Here is a 13,428-nt window from a genome sequence, read left to right on the forward strand (position 1 = left end):
TTGGACAAGCCCTCCACCTCCCCAATCTTGGCATCTAAATGCTCAACATGAAACTGAGGCTTCATTGTCATGAAAGATTCCCCATCAGCTCTCGAACATACAAGGTTCCGAGGGCGAATAAGAGCTGCCGCCATCTTTAGCCTGATGTTCCCCCCATGGTGTGACCAGGGAGGGGAATGATTTGGGGTCGTACTTCTGTGGATTGAACTGAGCCCGTGAACGCTTAGAGACTGCTGGTGTTTGATCACCAGCAAGAGATGACGTACTACGATTCATCACATGTCATCCACCCTGATGCCACCCACTCCAACAACGGGCCCTGCCCATGGGCACCACCCAGCCGCAGCAAAGGCCACCTGGCAGGACGGCCATTGCCGGGAATCCCGATGCCCCAGGGGGATGGGCATCTACCCCTTGGCATATGTGGGGAGTTAACTGTGCAGGCATCAGCAGAGCGATCCCTGTATGGTCAGGGGGCTACAATCAACCACCATCAGTGTAGAAAATGATACTGCACATTTGATGGAAAAATCTGCACCCAGGAGGGTCACCTCGCCCAACAGTTGGAGAACAAGCAGAAGTGCAGATCCATGTTGACGAAGGATGTGATAGGTCTCAGCGCATGATGGACACGATGTACCATGTAAGGCACCCTTCCCCAATGGCTTGCTCTTCAGGAAAATTTTGAAAACTGGAGATCAAACCCTACAGGGGACCATCACGAAGCCCAAAATGTGTGAGACTCCTTTTAGTCGCCTCTTACAACAGGCAGGAATACCTTGGGCCTATTCTAACCCCTGGACCTGCAGGCTGGGGGGAGGGGGGATCACATTCAGCAGGAATGGGGTTCATACCCATTGCGGCTATCCACGTTTTCCAAAGTTTCTAAGGTGAATGGTGGGATGGTTCCATCAATAATGTAAGTGACATTACGGAGCCCCTTACGGAAACAAGTGTTGAGGGTCAGAGTTGAGTTGAGTTGTTTGGGGAAGGAGACCAGAGAGCGAGGTCATCGGTCTCATCGGATTAGGGAAGGACAGGGAAGGAAGTTGGCCGTGCCCTTTGAAAGGAACCATCACGGCATTTGCCTGGAGCGATTTAAGAAAATCAAGGAAAATCTAAATCAGGATGGCCGGATGCGGGATTGAACTGTTGTCCTCCCGAATGCGAGTCCAGTGTCTATGTTGAGGGTCAGAAGAAAGCTAATGTGCACACTATATGTTTGCCGGGGGGGCCCCTTACCTGAGGTGTGGATGAGTCCTTGCCTGTGCCTATCAAGTGTGCAGGGTGCAGTCATTTGCACATTGTGGCTCATGTTGGCGCCAATGACACCTTTTGCTTGGGTTCAGAGACCATCCTGTTTGTACAGACGGCTGGCAAAAGTGGTGAAGACTTCTGGCTTTGCACAGGGATGCAATCAGAGTTCACAATTTGCAGCATAATTCACCGATCTGATCAGGCTCCTTTGGTTTGGAGCTGAGTGGAAGGCCTCAACCAAAGGCTTCATCGTCTCTGTGACTGTCTTGGCTGTAGATCTTTGGACCTGCATTAATGGGTGGGCATTGTAAGAGTCTCCTTGATAGGACAGGGGTACATTACAAAAAGGAAGCAGCTATTCAGATAGCAGAATACTTGTGGAGTGCGCATGGCGGTTTTTTAGGCTACAGGTAGTTTAAAATACTTTAATGAATGCTTGCCATACGACACACAGGTAGTGAAATCAGACAGCATTCAGAGTAGTGAAACTTTGACTGTCAAGTTTAAATAGTAAATTGCCAGTGTACCCAAAACAAAATGGCCTAATTTACTGCCCTCCAGGAAATTTCTCACACTCAAATTATTCTCAGGATGGAGAGATGGTTGAAACCCAACGCAAAAAGCTCAGAGATATTCACTGATTCACAGAATGTATATCAAAAAGACAAGAGGGGGAGCATTCATTGCGTTTGACAAAAATATTGCCTCTATTTTGGGTAGAATCTGAGTTGGAAGTTAATCTGGTCATGTATAACAGGTCTAGGTGAAATCAAGATAATTGTTGGATCTTTTGCCAGCCACCTATACTTATTCAGGCACATACTGACCTCGTGTACTTCCTATGTGTGGGTCAATTCTACAAGCAAATGGTAGGGGTGACAATGGGTAGCCCCCTCCCACTTGTGGTGACGAATCTCTTTATGGAGACATAAAGAGGACGCACTTACATCAGTCCCAGATCAACCAATATGCTTTTTAGGTGGACGATACCTCTGTTACATGGACCCACGTGAGGAAAAAGCTTGATGTTTTATTGGACCACCTAAACTGACACCAGCCTAACATTAAATTCACCATGGAACTGGAGGAACATCAATTGCTTCCATTCCTAGATGTATTAGTAAAGAGGAAGTCAGATGGTACCTCCAGACATAGTGTGTACCACAAATCCAATCACACCGACTTGTGCCTGCAAGCCACCACTTGCCACCATCCAGCACAGTAAAATGATGTACCCAGAACTCTGTCAGATCCTGACAATTTGAGGACAGAGACAGAACACCTAAAATCTGTGTTCTACAAAAATGGATATTTGAGATGTTCAAAAGGCTCTGCACCCTGTTTCCCCACCAGAGGTATAAGAAGAAAGAAGAAGGCTGCACATTTGGCATATGTTGGGCCTGCATCTACCAAAATCAGCAAAATTCTTCTCAAACATAAAAGAGCGTGTCCCACCCAACCACCAAGATTAAGGCTCTGCTAAGGAGTGTGAAGGATGACGGAGTTTGCAGGAATTGGGCATTTACCACATAACATGTGAATGTAGTGTGTCATACATTGGCCAGATGACTAAAACCATTGATATCATGTGCAAAGAACACCAAAGGCACACCAGACTGAGACAAGCAATCATGTCAGCGATTGCTGAGCATTGTTTAGAACTCAGTCATTCTATGAACTACACTGGTGTCCAAAATTAAAGCAACAAACTGCTGTTTCCTTGTCCTGTGTCTAATTCATGATATAATTATACAAACTGTCAACATATATCACTACAATCGTGTTCTGCAGCGAAGATGTCATTCTAATCCATGGTCAAGCATGCCAGCAGTGACTTCAGGGGACCTATCAAGCAGGATAGTGTTTGCAGGGTAGTCCCACATCCACAATTGCTGAGTACACAGTCAGAGACGGTGCCGTATGGCATGAAGAAGAGCCTACAGACACTCTGCAGCGGAAGGCCAGACTCTCTGCTGTGGAGGACCATAGGAAGAATGGAAGCAGGAGAGTCGCAAACTGATGCAGCCTGATGGCATAGTGTGCCATCAGAATGAGTGGACCATTACTTGCCCGTAAGGGCATGACAGTACTGCCTTATTATTCCACTGAAACTGTTGGGGTTGGGTTGTTTGGGGTAGGAGACCAGACAGCGAGGTCATCGGTCTCATCAGGTTAGGGAAGGATGTCGGCCGCGCCCTTTCAAAGGAACCATCCCGGTATTTGCCTGGAGCGATTTAGGGAAATCGCGGAAAACCTAAATCAGGATGGCCGGACATGGGATTGAACCGTCGTCCTCCCGAATGTGAGTCCAGTGTGCACTGCAACTGTAACCTGACCTTGCAGCATCCCCTGGACGTGTTGTAATGAAGGCTTCAGCAGAGTGGCCTCTATTGTTGAAGACCTGCTTTCTGTTTACCTCTGGCATGTCTTCACAGAAGGGGACATCTAGAGTGTAGCCATCAACATGCAACCTGGATGGTCGAATGGGGGGGGGGGGGGTTCATATCTGGAGGGCATGTCGAACACAATTTCAGGACCCAAACATTGTGGAAGGAGACCAATATTGAGGAGAATTCCTAATGGGGTGGACAGGGATTATGTTGACCCCTCTAACACCTCTTCCTGAAATTTTACCGCTGAGCCAGCAAGATTTAACTCCTGGCAGGCACTGTGAGACCTTGGGATCTCATGCGCAGTAGTTGCGAGGTGCTGTGGGTCCAGACTTCGTATTTATGGACAATCATACTCGACCTCATAGAGCATAGGTGGTCGATGTTTTTTGGAAACAGAAGATATTGCACACATGGCATGGCCTGCTCGCTCTCCCAATTTGAATCCCACAGGGCATATCTGATATACACTATGGGGACGGACTGCATCACGTCGGCATCCACCAACAACTCTTCAAGACTTGTGAGCAGCTCTGCAGTAAGAATGGGTGTCATTGTCTCAACATGAGATTGATGACATCATTCACAGCATGTCCTGTCATTGTCAAGCCTGTATTGGTTCCTGAGGTTGTCACACCCCATACTGAGCACATTAACCAGTTGGCAGAATGTATGTGCAAGCCCGTTAAGCTGGGGTGGGGGGAAAAAGAAGGAAAAGAAGAAGAAGAAGAAAAAAATCAAGTCTACTGTTCCACATGTTGCAGATGATTACGTTCTGTATTCTTTACATTGCTTCTACTTTACTATCACCTGTTTATACTGTTTTGTGTCCAGATAAATACAACACTGCAAAATTTGACACATCGGTGTACAATGATGCCAAGATTCTAACGCAACCTTCGAGATACTGGGACAGTGTTATCAAAGATTCTATCAAGATTAACGCCACGGAGAATCACATTAACCTTGACACAGGTTTTCAGTTGAGCTCTGCCTTGAACCCGCCACTCGACCTTCCGAGAACATAACAGAGGCAACGTCAAGACCTCAGGGGACACAAGTACAAAGATGGAGTTAGAGACAACTTCCCAGTACATGTAACGAAGGACGATACCTCGGGACCTCGGACAACAGACCCAACACCTGAGGACTTTCCACCAAGTCTCAAGTGGCAATCTTAACACTAGTGGCCTGAAAATAACACTTCAGCCACTCCTGACAGGCACAGACCTAGGACAGAATGCCTGACACAGCACAACATGGCAATAGAACATCCTAGATCACAGGAGGGGTTAAGTGACAACAATCGGAAGATAAAATGTCTATCATGACTTGAATGTCATTCAGAACCTCATAGCAAGACTGACAATGGATAATAACCATAAATCACATGCACAGCGGCTAGAAGAAAGCTCTACAGTGGCTGCTATTGGTCAGTGTGTACCATGGACAGAGCGCCTGATGTGACAAGGATCGAAGACGGAGAGCCTAGCACAACATAGGCATAAATACCAGACTCGTTCCACACTGAATCAATATCAGATAATATCTGAAGAAGACTGCAAGTCATTTAAATATCGTGCACGAAATACGTAAATAACTGGCAGAAACCCGACTGTCCAACATGATAATTTTAGTCATTCAAGGCAAGTCTATGGTTAGCAGTACGGAAATACCCAGAGTATGCAATATTAGTTGGAGGCAACTTTAACCTACCGAATGTAGACTAGGATGTCTATGGATTCACTGCAGGGGATACACACAGACAATGTTGCCAAGTACTTTTGAACACGTTTTCCGAAAATGGTCTTGAGCAGCTAGTTGGAGAGTCCACATGCAATGGAAATATTTTTGAACTTCTAGCTACAAACAGGTCTGACCTTATTGACACTGTCAGTAGAGAGAGAGAGAGAGAGAGAGAGAGAGAGAGAGAGAGAGAGAGAGAGAGAGAGAGAGAGAGAGAGAGAGAGAGCTTAGTGACGATGATATTGTGACTATGCTTACCAAAGTTATTAAATAAATCAAGGAGGCTATGTGAGTATTTCTACTAGAAAGAGCAGGTAAGCAATTGGTAGCATCCCACTTAGACAATGAGGTAAGATCGTTTAGACTCACTATGATGGACATATAAGAAATTATGGATAAAGTTTAAACGGACTGTAAATCGTGATCTGGAAAACCACGTGCAGAGCAAGTGGATTAAGACTGGAAAAGACCCATCATGATTAACAATGAAATTCGGAAAATGCTGAGGAAGCAAAGGCTGTTGCACTCTAGGTTCAAAAGAGAATACATAAACGATGACAGGCAAAAATTAGTAGAAATTTGTGTGGCTGTAAAAAGAACACTGCATGAAGCATACAGCAACTACCACTGTCATACCTTAGTGAAAGATCTTTCCAAGAACACAAGAAAATTCTGATCCTACGTAAAATCAGCAAGCAGATCTAAGGCTTCTATCCAGTCAACATTGGCGAGTCTAATGTGACAGCAGAAAATAGCAAAAGGAAACCCAAAGCTTTAAGTTGCACTTTTAAGAAGTTGTTCACAGGAGAATCGTACAAACATACTGTCCCCAGGTCTAGATGTAATCCCAATTCAGTTTTACGAAGAGTATTCTATAGCATTGGCCCTTCCCTGGTTTGCATTTAAAATGAATCTCTTAGCCAACACACAGTCCTGAGTGTCCAGAAAAAAGCACACGATTCCTGCATATAAGAATGGTAAAAAGAATGGACTCGCAAAATTACAAATCAATATCCATAACATCGGTTTGCCTGTGAACTCTTGAACATATTCCCAGTTCAAATATAAGAAACTTCCTCAAGACAGAAAAGCTTCTGTCCACAAATCAGCATAGTTCCAGAAAACATCACTCCTGTGAAACTCAATTTATCGTTTTCTCACACGATATCTTACGAACTGTGGAAGAAGGGCAACAAGCAGATTCCATATTCCTTAAGTTCTGAAAAGCATTTGTCAAGGTGCTCCACTGCAGACTTATGAAGGTACGAGCATATGGAATAAATTCCCAGATATGTGAGTGGCTTGAAGACTCCTTACGTAACAGAACCCACAACCTTAGATGGCAAGTGCTCAGCAGAGGCAAGGGTATCATCAGGAGTGCCCCAGGGAAGTGTGATAGGACCAATGTTATTTTCTACAAAGATACATGATCTTGAGGAAAATCATGGGCAGCAATCTGTGGCTGTTTACTGGCAATGCTGTGGTGTACAGGAAGATGTTTCAACATTGAGTGACTGTAGGAGGATACAAAATTACTTATACAAAATTTCTAGTTGGTGTGACAAATGGCAGCTAGCTCTAAATGTAGAAAAGTGTAAACTAATGCAGATGAGTGGGGAAAACCAACATATAATGTTCGAATACAGCATTAGTAGTCTGCTGCTTGACACATCACGTCAACTAAAATCTAGGCATTGTATTGCAAAAAAATATGAAATAGAATGGGCATGTAAGGATTGTAGTAGGGAAGGCGAATGATTGATTTTGGTTTATTGGGATAAGTTTAGGAAAGTGTAGTTCATTTTCTAAGGAGACTGCATATAGGACACTAATGCTGCCCACTGCTTGAGTGTTTGGGATCTGCACCAGGTTGAAGGATGGCATAGAAGCAATTCAAAGGAGAGTTGCTTGGTTTGTTACCAGTAGGTTCAAACAACATGCAACTACTAAGGAGCAGGTTCTGGAACGTAAATGGAAAGTCCTGAAAGGGAGACGATTTCTTTTTGATGAACACTTGAGAAAATTTAGAGAGCTGTCATTTGAAGCTGACTGCAGAATGATTCTACTGCTGCCAACATAATTTTGCATAAGGACCGCAAAGATTAGAGAAACTACGGCTCATACAGTGCCATGTAACAGTCATTTTTCCCTTACTCTATTTCTGGTTGAGCAGGAAATGGCTAGTAGTGGTACAGGGTACCCTCTGCCATGCACTGTATAGTGGCTTGGGGAGTATGTATGTAGTTTTAAATGTAGATAAGGCCATGGACACTTTCCTGCCCAATTCTTACCTACGCCTACCCTAATTTGAGTATGATATAGTTCTGTAGTTTATCTGACTTGTCGCATAGCGTTGTGCTGAATGGACAAAGGAAGAATTAACAAATAAAATAATGTTAACCTGTAGTTCACTAAGGTTACAGTTTAGGAAACCTACGATTTTTAACAAACATTTGCAATTCTACCTACATAAAATGTAAACACCATTTAAAAAATCTGATTCAAATCTCATTTAATAGCAAACTGTGCTCCATTGAAGTTTTATTAATATCATCAATTTTTAATAAAAGTAACAATATTCACCATTTTTGAATTCAGATTGTGGTGACAAAGCAATAGATATAAGTTAATAGCTTCCTTACTATTTTCCTTTTAAACTATTTATGTAAAATGAGTAAATTATTAATGTGAATATTTTCATATGCATTGTAGGTTTTCGAGTTCATTAGTGAATTTTTCCTTGTATGGTTTGAAGAACAAGACTACCTTTGACTAGTTTCAAAAAGGCTGGACTTGAGACAGGACAGGCTTTCTCAATTGGGCACATTTCAGATTAAATAGGTAGCAATAAATTTATTATCAGATCTATAGGCACTGATGAAGACTGAATGGCAGTAGCTTTTATGTCAACAAGTATCTAGTATTTAATTTCAGGGTCATTAGAGATAGAGCACGTGCTGAGCTGGACACACTAGAATAAAGGATGGAGCTGTATCGGCACTGTACTTAAATGAAGGACAGCTAGATGAAGGCTTGGGTTTGCTCTCCTATGCAGAAATGTACAATCTTTATTATACCTTTCATTTGATAGTAAGAAGGCCCTAAATATTCTACCTGCACCTTTTATACACAATACTGATTATTACCAATTTTTGCACTTTTGAGTCTATAGTGGTGTAAATTATTGTACCACACTTATCAGGTGCTACTACCTTTCCTCCTAAATTACCTATTCAGTTTTTGTCCTTACATACTTTAAGACTGCAGTTTTAATCAGAGTTGCTATACATTCAAACATTCCTGTATTCAACTAGGTCCAACACTCTGCACAGTTTGCTGTGATGACCACAAATTATTATTTTTAAAAATATAACTGGTTCTAGAATGGGCAACCAGTGCAACTCTAGTTGTAATAAATAGAGCATTATTGTAGATTAAAAAGAAACTGAGTCTACAAAGCTTGCTATTGCAAAAGAAAGGACAGAGGATAAGAATTACCCTGGCAGCTGAAACATAACTCCAATATTCAGAAATACAGCATTTACAGAAAACATTGCTATGATTTGGAGGTAGCTTATTAGCTTACTGTAGTAAAAAACGAATACTGAAAATCCACAATGAAATTTTCACTCTGCAGCGGAGTGTGCGCTGATGGCAGATTAAAACTGTGTGCCCGACCGAGACTCGAACTCGGGACCTTTGCCTTTTGGGGGAAAGTGCTCTTGAATACCGAAAATCATAAGCCAAAACAGTTCGCATAACATTAATGCTGTCTACTATCAAACATTACTTACATGGACTGAATTACTAGGATTATAGTGCTTGACAATTCATACTAACAAATAGTAGGCCTAGGCCTGTTATAAAGTCGAAATTCAACTGTCCATCTACAAAACAACAAATTATTTACAAGCATTTAGGAAATCTTACTGTTTACATAGGGATAATCTGTTTGACAAAATTACGCTGCCAGTGAGTTCAGCTAGTTAACCTGTCACCATTATGCACTTATTTGTAACTGATGCACAACCCAAAGATTGGTTTCACACAGTAGGCCGAATATTTTCCTGGAGACCACCTTCGGTCTTCCTCCGTTTTTCAACCTGTACACCATTCAACTATAATAAAACGACAAAAAAGTTGAGTATCTAGTAAAACATACTTTTCATAAACAAAATTCTATTACAGATGAAGGAAACTTTAGGGTCAGAATTACTTCCAGCATAAACTACGACTTGAACAGCAAACTCCCAATTTTTGTGCAACCATTTTCACAATCAAAGCTGTTTACTTTTATATCACCCACCCCGAGGGACCATCTAGCATATAGGGCTACCCTCGGTAGTTCTGACTTACTTGCCGTGTTTCTGTTTTTCACACAACAAACGCTTCGATACAGAAACATCCCTGAAGCTTCAGCTGCACATCGTCACGTAGGGAACACTTATCACCAAGCGCGGTTAAACAACTTATCTAATGAGCAAGCCAACAGTTTGGAATACGATTAAAAGAAAACACATTAGCCCGCAAATCAGCTTTTTGTAGTACTCACAGCATCTTCCCAATTCTGACGGTTGTAGGTGTTTGATGTCTTCGAAGTTGCCATTTCGTTCTACTCGCGAGCACGTTAATTTCAGTGATTCAGGAGGCAGAGGGATCCATATTGGTCTGCAATGACAGCAACAGTTCAAACACTTCGCTTTTGCTACTGCCCTTGCAATTCTTAAAAATCAGTTAACAACCACACGCTGCACTTCAAAACTGCAGAAGACTCTTTTAATATGTACGTACTAACGAGACAACGAATTATACAATGGCTGTTGTACTTTTTATAATGATGGTAACGTTGGTATTCTTATTACAGTTATTCTCTTAAATTCCCAGTTATTAAACATGACACACTGTATGTCGGCTCTTCTTCCTTGTTTCTAAAAAAAGTGTGACTACAGTCCTTACTTTTTTGCAGCCATTAGCACTATAACTTGTAAATAATAATAATAATAAAAAAAGGTCTCGCAAGATCAATCCACAATTCGACACTAATCGTCTCCCGCATTCGTTCAGATTCGCCAACTTAGCAGTTGAAAATGGGACATAAGAAATTTACGAGTATCCAGTATTAAAAAAGAAAAAATATGCACATAATCCTTAAGAAAGACTATTGTAGGTCAACATCACGTTGTTATTAAAGGAACTACTGTAAGACAATTCTTGGTTCATATTTTTTTCTTCATTTAGAAACATAAATTAAATTGGTAATGCTCAATCACAGACATCTTACACCGGGAGACAAAGAACGGTCAATAACATTGACAGGTTTTTAAGATGTAGGAGACATTTGTTTAATTCGAATTACATATTTAGTGGCCAATGAAAAGTAGTTTTAGATTGCTTGATATACTAGGGAGTGCTCATGGCAAAAGTAATAAGACGTTGTTCACCATTTTCTGAAGAAGAAAGTTCTATTTTGTTTGATATTCTAAGAAAACATCTTAACCTGGTTGAACCAGAGAATTTCGATATTTTGTCAATTGCAATACGATCTAACACATGGCAGTCGGTGTGTGAGGAATTTAACTCCCATAGTGCTGTCAAACAAGTAAGTATCGGTATTCTCTGTGGACAGGAATACCATCCTGTTTGGTCTCACTGACAGTTTACGGATTGCTTATAACGCCCAACTACCGGTGTGCTTCATTGTATTCCTAATGACTGAAAGTTTAATAATGGAAACTTCATTAGTTTGTTGTTTTGTAAAGAAGACGGAACATGAAAGTAATGAAACTAAACGAAGAGGGAAATAAGTACTGTTGACAAAGTAGTGTTTGTAATTTGAAACTCACTTTTACTGCTAAGTTTTAGTTATCTCTTCGGTGGCTTAAGCAAACAGAGTAGTAGAGACAGGCCACGAAGGGAAATATATAAGGGAGCTAACAGGTATGTGTTGGAATGGAAATGTGTAAAACCTGCATCCTCTCCCCGCCCCCACCGCTCCCTCTGTAGTGTTGGTATTTTCTGCCGTTAGCAGTTTCCCATAGTTTGGTTAATAGAGAGTTTATTTCCATGAATTGTGGTACGGTGTGCCTGAAGTGTTTTCCTTTGTTGTTTGCTTAAATACAGTGAAATTTTGCAAAATTTCATATGCTGGTTTAAAGATAAATCTCTAGTTGTTTGGCGATTATAATATCAGGTAGTTGATAAATTTAGTCAATTCATTTCCTCATTGGTTGCACCGATACTGTAACCTAAGATTATAAAGTGAAGATTGAAATGCTAGATTTGGCCTGTTCAAGTTGCTGTAGTTAAGAAGATTGCACTATTGCTTGTCATCTCAATCTTCACACAAAGATGAGAATGAGACCCGTAGAGATGTCTTCACACAGTCAAAATGTAGGCTAAAGTCTTTTGAGGGAGGGACATCCACTGGAATTGATGGGGTATCTGTTAGATTCTGTATCAGCTATGCAAGAGACCTAATGCCTTTTGTAGCAGCAGTTTGTACGATATCTCTTGAGCAACATAGCGAACTGTATTGTCCTTTCAAGGAATAAACACTGATTCCATAAGCACCAATCACGTTAAAACCAGTGTACAATTTTCATTCATCTGATGCCCACAGATGATGGATCCAAAGATGTTGCTTTGCATCATAATATCTGGAGGTAGTACCACCATGCTGCCTAGTAAACAAAATACATGATTACAAAAAAGTAAGTTGTGATTTGTTTCTAACCAATCCCATATGTTATTCTCAGCGGGTGACAATCTCAGAAAGAATGTTGAGTTGGATAAGCCACAAAGAAATGTGAAAAGCACATTGTTATTAACTGTAATTCAGAATGACCTGGTTGTTAATATTCACATCTCTTTGAGTTTGTTCATAGACAAATTCAGTTTCATAACCTATATGTGTATGTCGAATCATCAGAAAATTTGGGAGACCTGGAGATGGGGTACAGCTATTCACAATACAGACAAACATATGCTAATGTCATGCATATAAAACAGTGAAATGACAAATACTCTTCCATTAGACCTCACTAGAATCGGACACAAACATTAAAATATGTAAGGCTATTTATTTAGAGCATATTAAGGTGAAATTATGGGATTAGTTAACAATGCATTACCAAGCAAATGCTCTGATGAGGTCATTAACATGGCAGAGGTATGAGCATCAAGAAATGACAAGTGAGTGATATAACAACAACATGAAAACATTAGCAAAATTAAACAGACAAACTAACAAGTTGCCCACAGGAATATGAGGATTTGAGTTGGGACATTCTTGTTATTAATACATTCAAACACATTAAGAACTTGAAAATTCATATCACAATGGAAAAAATAGGGGCATTCTTCAGGGATTTAAACATAACTTTAGAGTGCACAATCTGTTACATATATAAAACAAAGTGTGTGTCTGTGATCTCCTCCCAAATGCTCGGGTCAATATCATTCAAATTTGGTACAGAAACAGCAGGCCTCATGAGTATCAGTGCTGTGGAGTTCATCATCTCCTAGTTCAAACAGGAGCGGATGTATGGGCAAAAACACGTTTTTTACCAGCCTGGTGTATAGGCTGTCCTGCATAACAGGTGTGTGCTATGGGAGCAGTATCGGCCTGCTATATCAACCTGATTTGCAGTGGAGCTGACATACCAGGCAAGGAACAGTTTTCCAGACCCTGACATGTAGACTGCCAGCATGACAGGATTGTTGTGTTGGAGTTGCGCGACCCTGCTTTGCATGGAGGCCTGTACATCAGGGGCAAATAAATGATTTGCAAGCCCCTGCTATGTAGACTGCCCTGACTGACTGGCATGTTGTGGGAGTGGTACAGTTCTGCTTTATTGAATTGTACTGCAGGAGCTACATGTGCCAACGACCATTGCTGGGGACAGGTTGAGATGGATAGAGGAGGGTATGAACAGAGTGATGGGGGTGAGGAAATGGATGGAGAGAGAGGAGGAGAGGAAGATTCATGAGGAAGGTGGGCGTGTAGATGGTTAATGGGCAGATGGAAAAGGAGGAG

At 41.5% G+C, this 13,428-nt stretch overlaps 2 protein-coding genes across 3 annotated transcripts in view; one reads left to right on the forward strand and one right to left on the reverse strand.

The window, feature by feature from the left end:
• Positions 1–10,456, reverse strand: part of LOC124612553 (pre-mRNA-splicing factor RBM22-like) — a 48,482-nt gene extending 38,026 nt beyond the window's left edge. Inside the window, 1 exon segment of the mRNA XM_047140831.1 lies at positions 9,946–10,456. Within this exon segment, the coding sequence (XP_046996787.1) occupies positions 9,946–9,999 (54 nt within the window). The 5' untranslated portion in view covers positions 10,000–10,456.
• A 302-nt stretch (positions 10,457–10,758) lies between these two features.
• Positions 10,759–13,428, forward strand: part of LOC124545647 (afadin-like) — a 106,092-nt gene continuing 103,422 nt past the window's right edge. For both annotated transcript variants that reach the window (XM_047124596.1, XM_047124604.1), the window contains exon 1: positions 10,759–10,992. In XM_047124596.1, coding sequence (XP_046980552.1) covers positions 10,807–10,992 — 186 coding nt within the window. In that variant the 5' untranslated portion in view covers positions 10,759–10,806. The remainder of the gene's footprint in view (positions 10,993–13,428) is intronic.

Source organism: Schistocerca americana, chromosome 1 (genome assembly GCF_021461395.2).
Source record: "Schistocerca americana isolate TAMUIC-IGC-003095 chromosome 1, iqSchAmer2.1, whole genome shotgun sequence".
Lineage (NCBI taxonomy): Eukaryota > Metazoa > Arthropoda > Insecta > Orthoptera > Acrididae > Schistocerca > Schistocerca americana.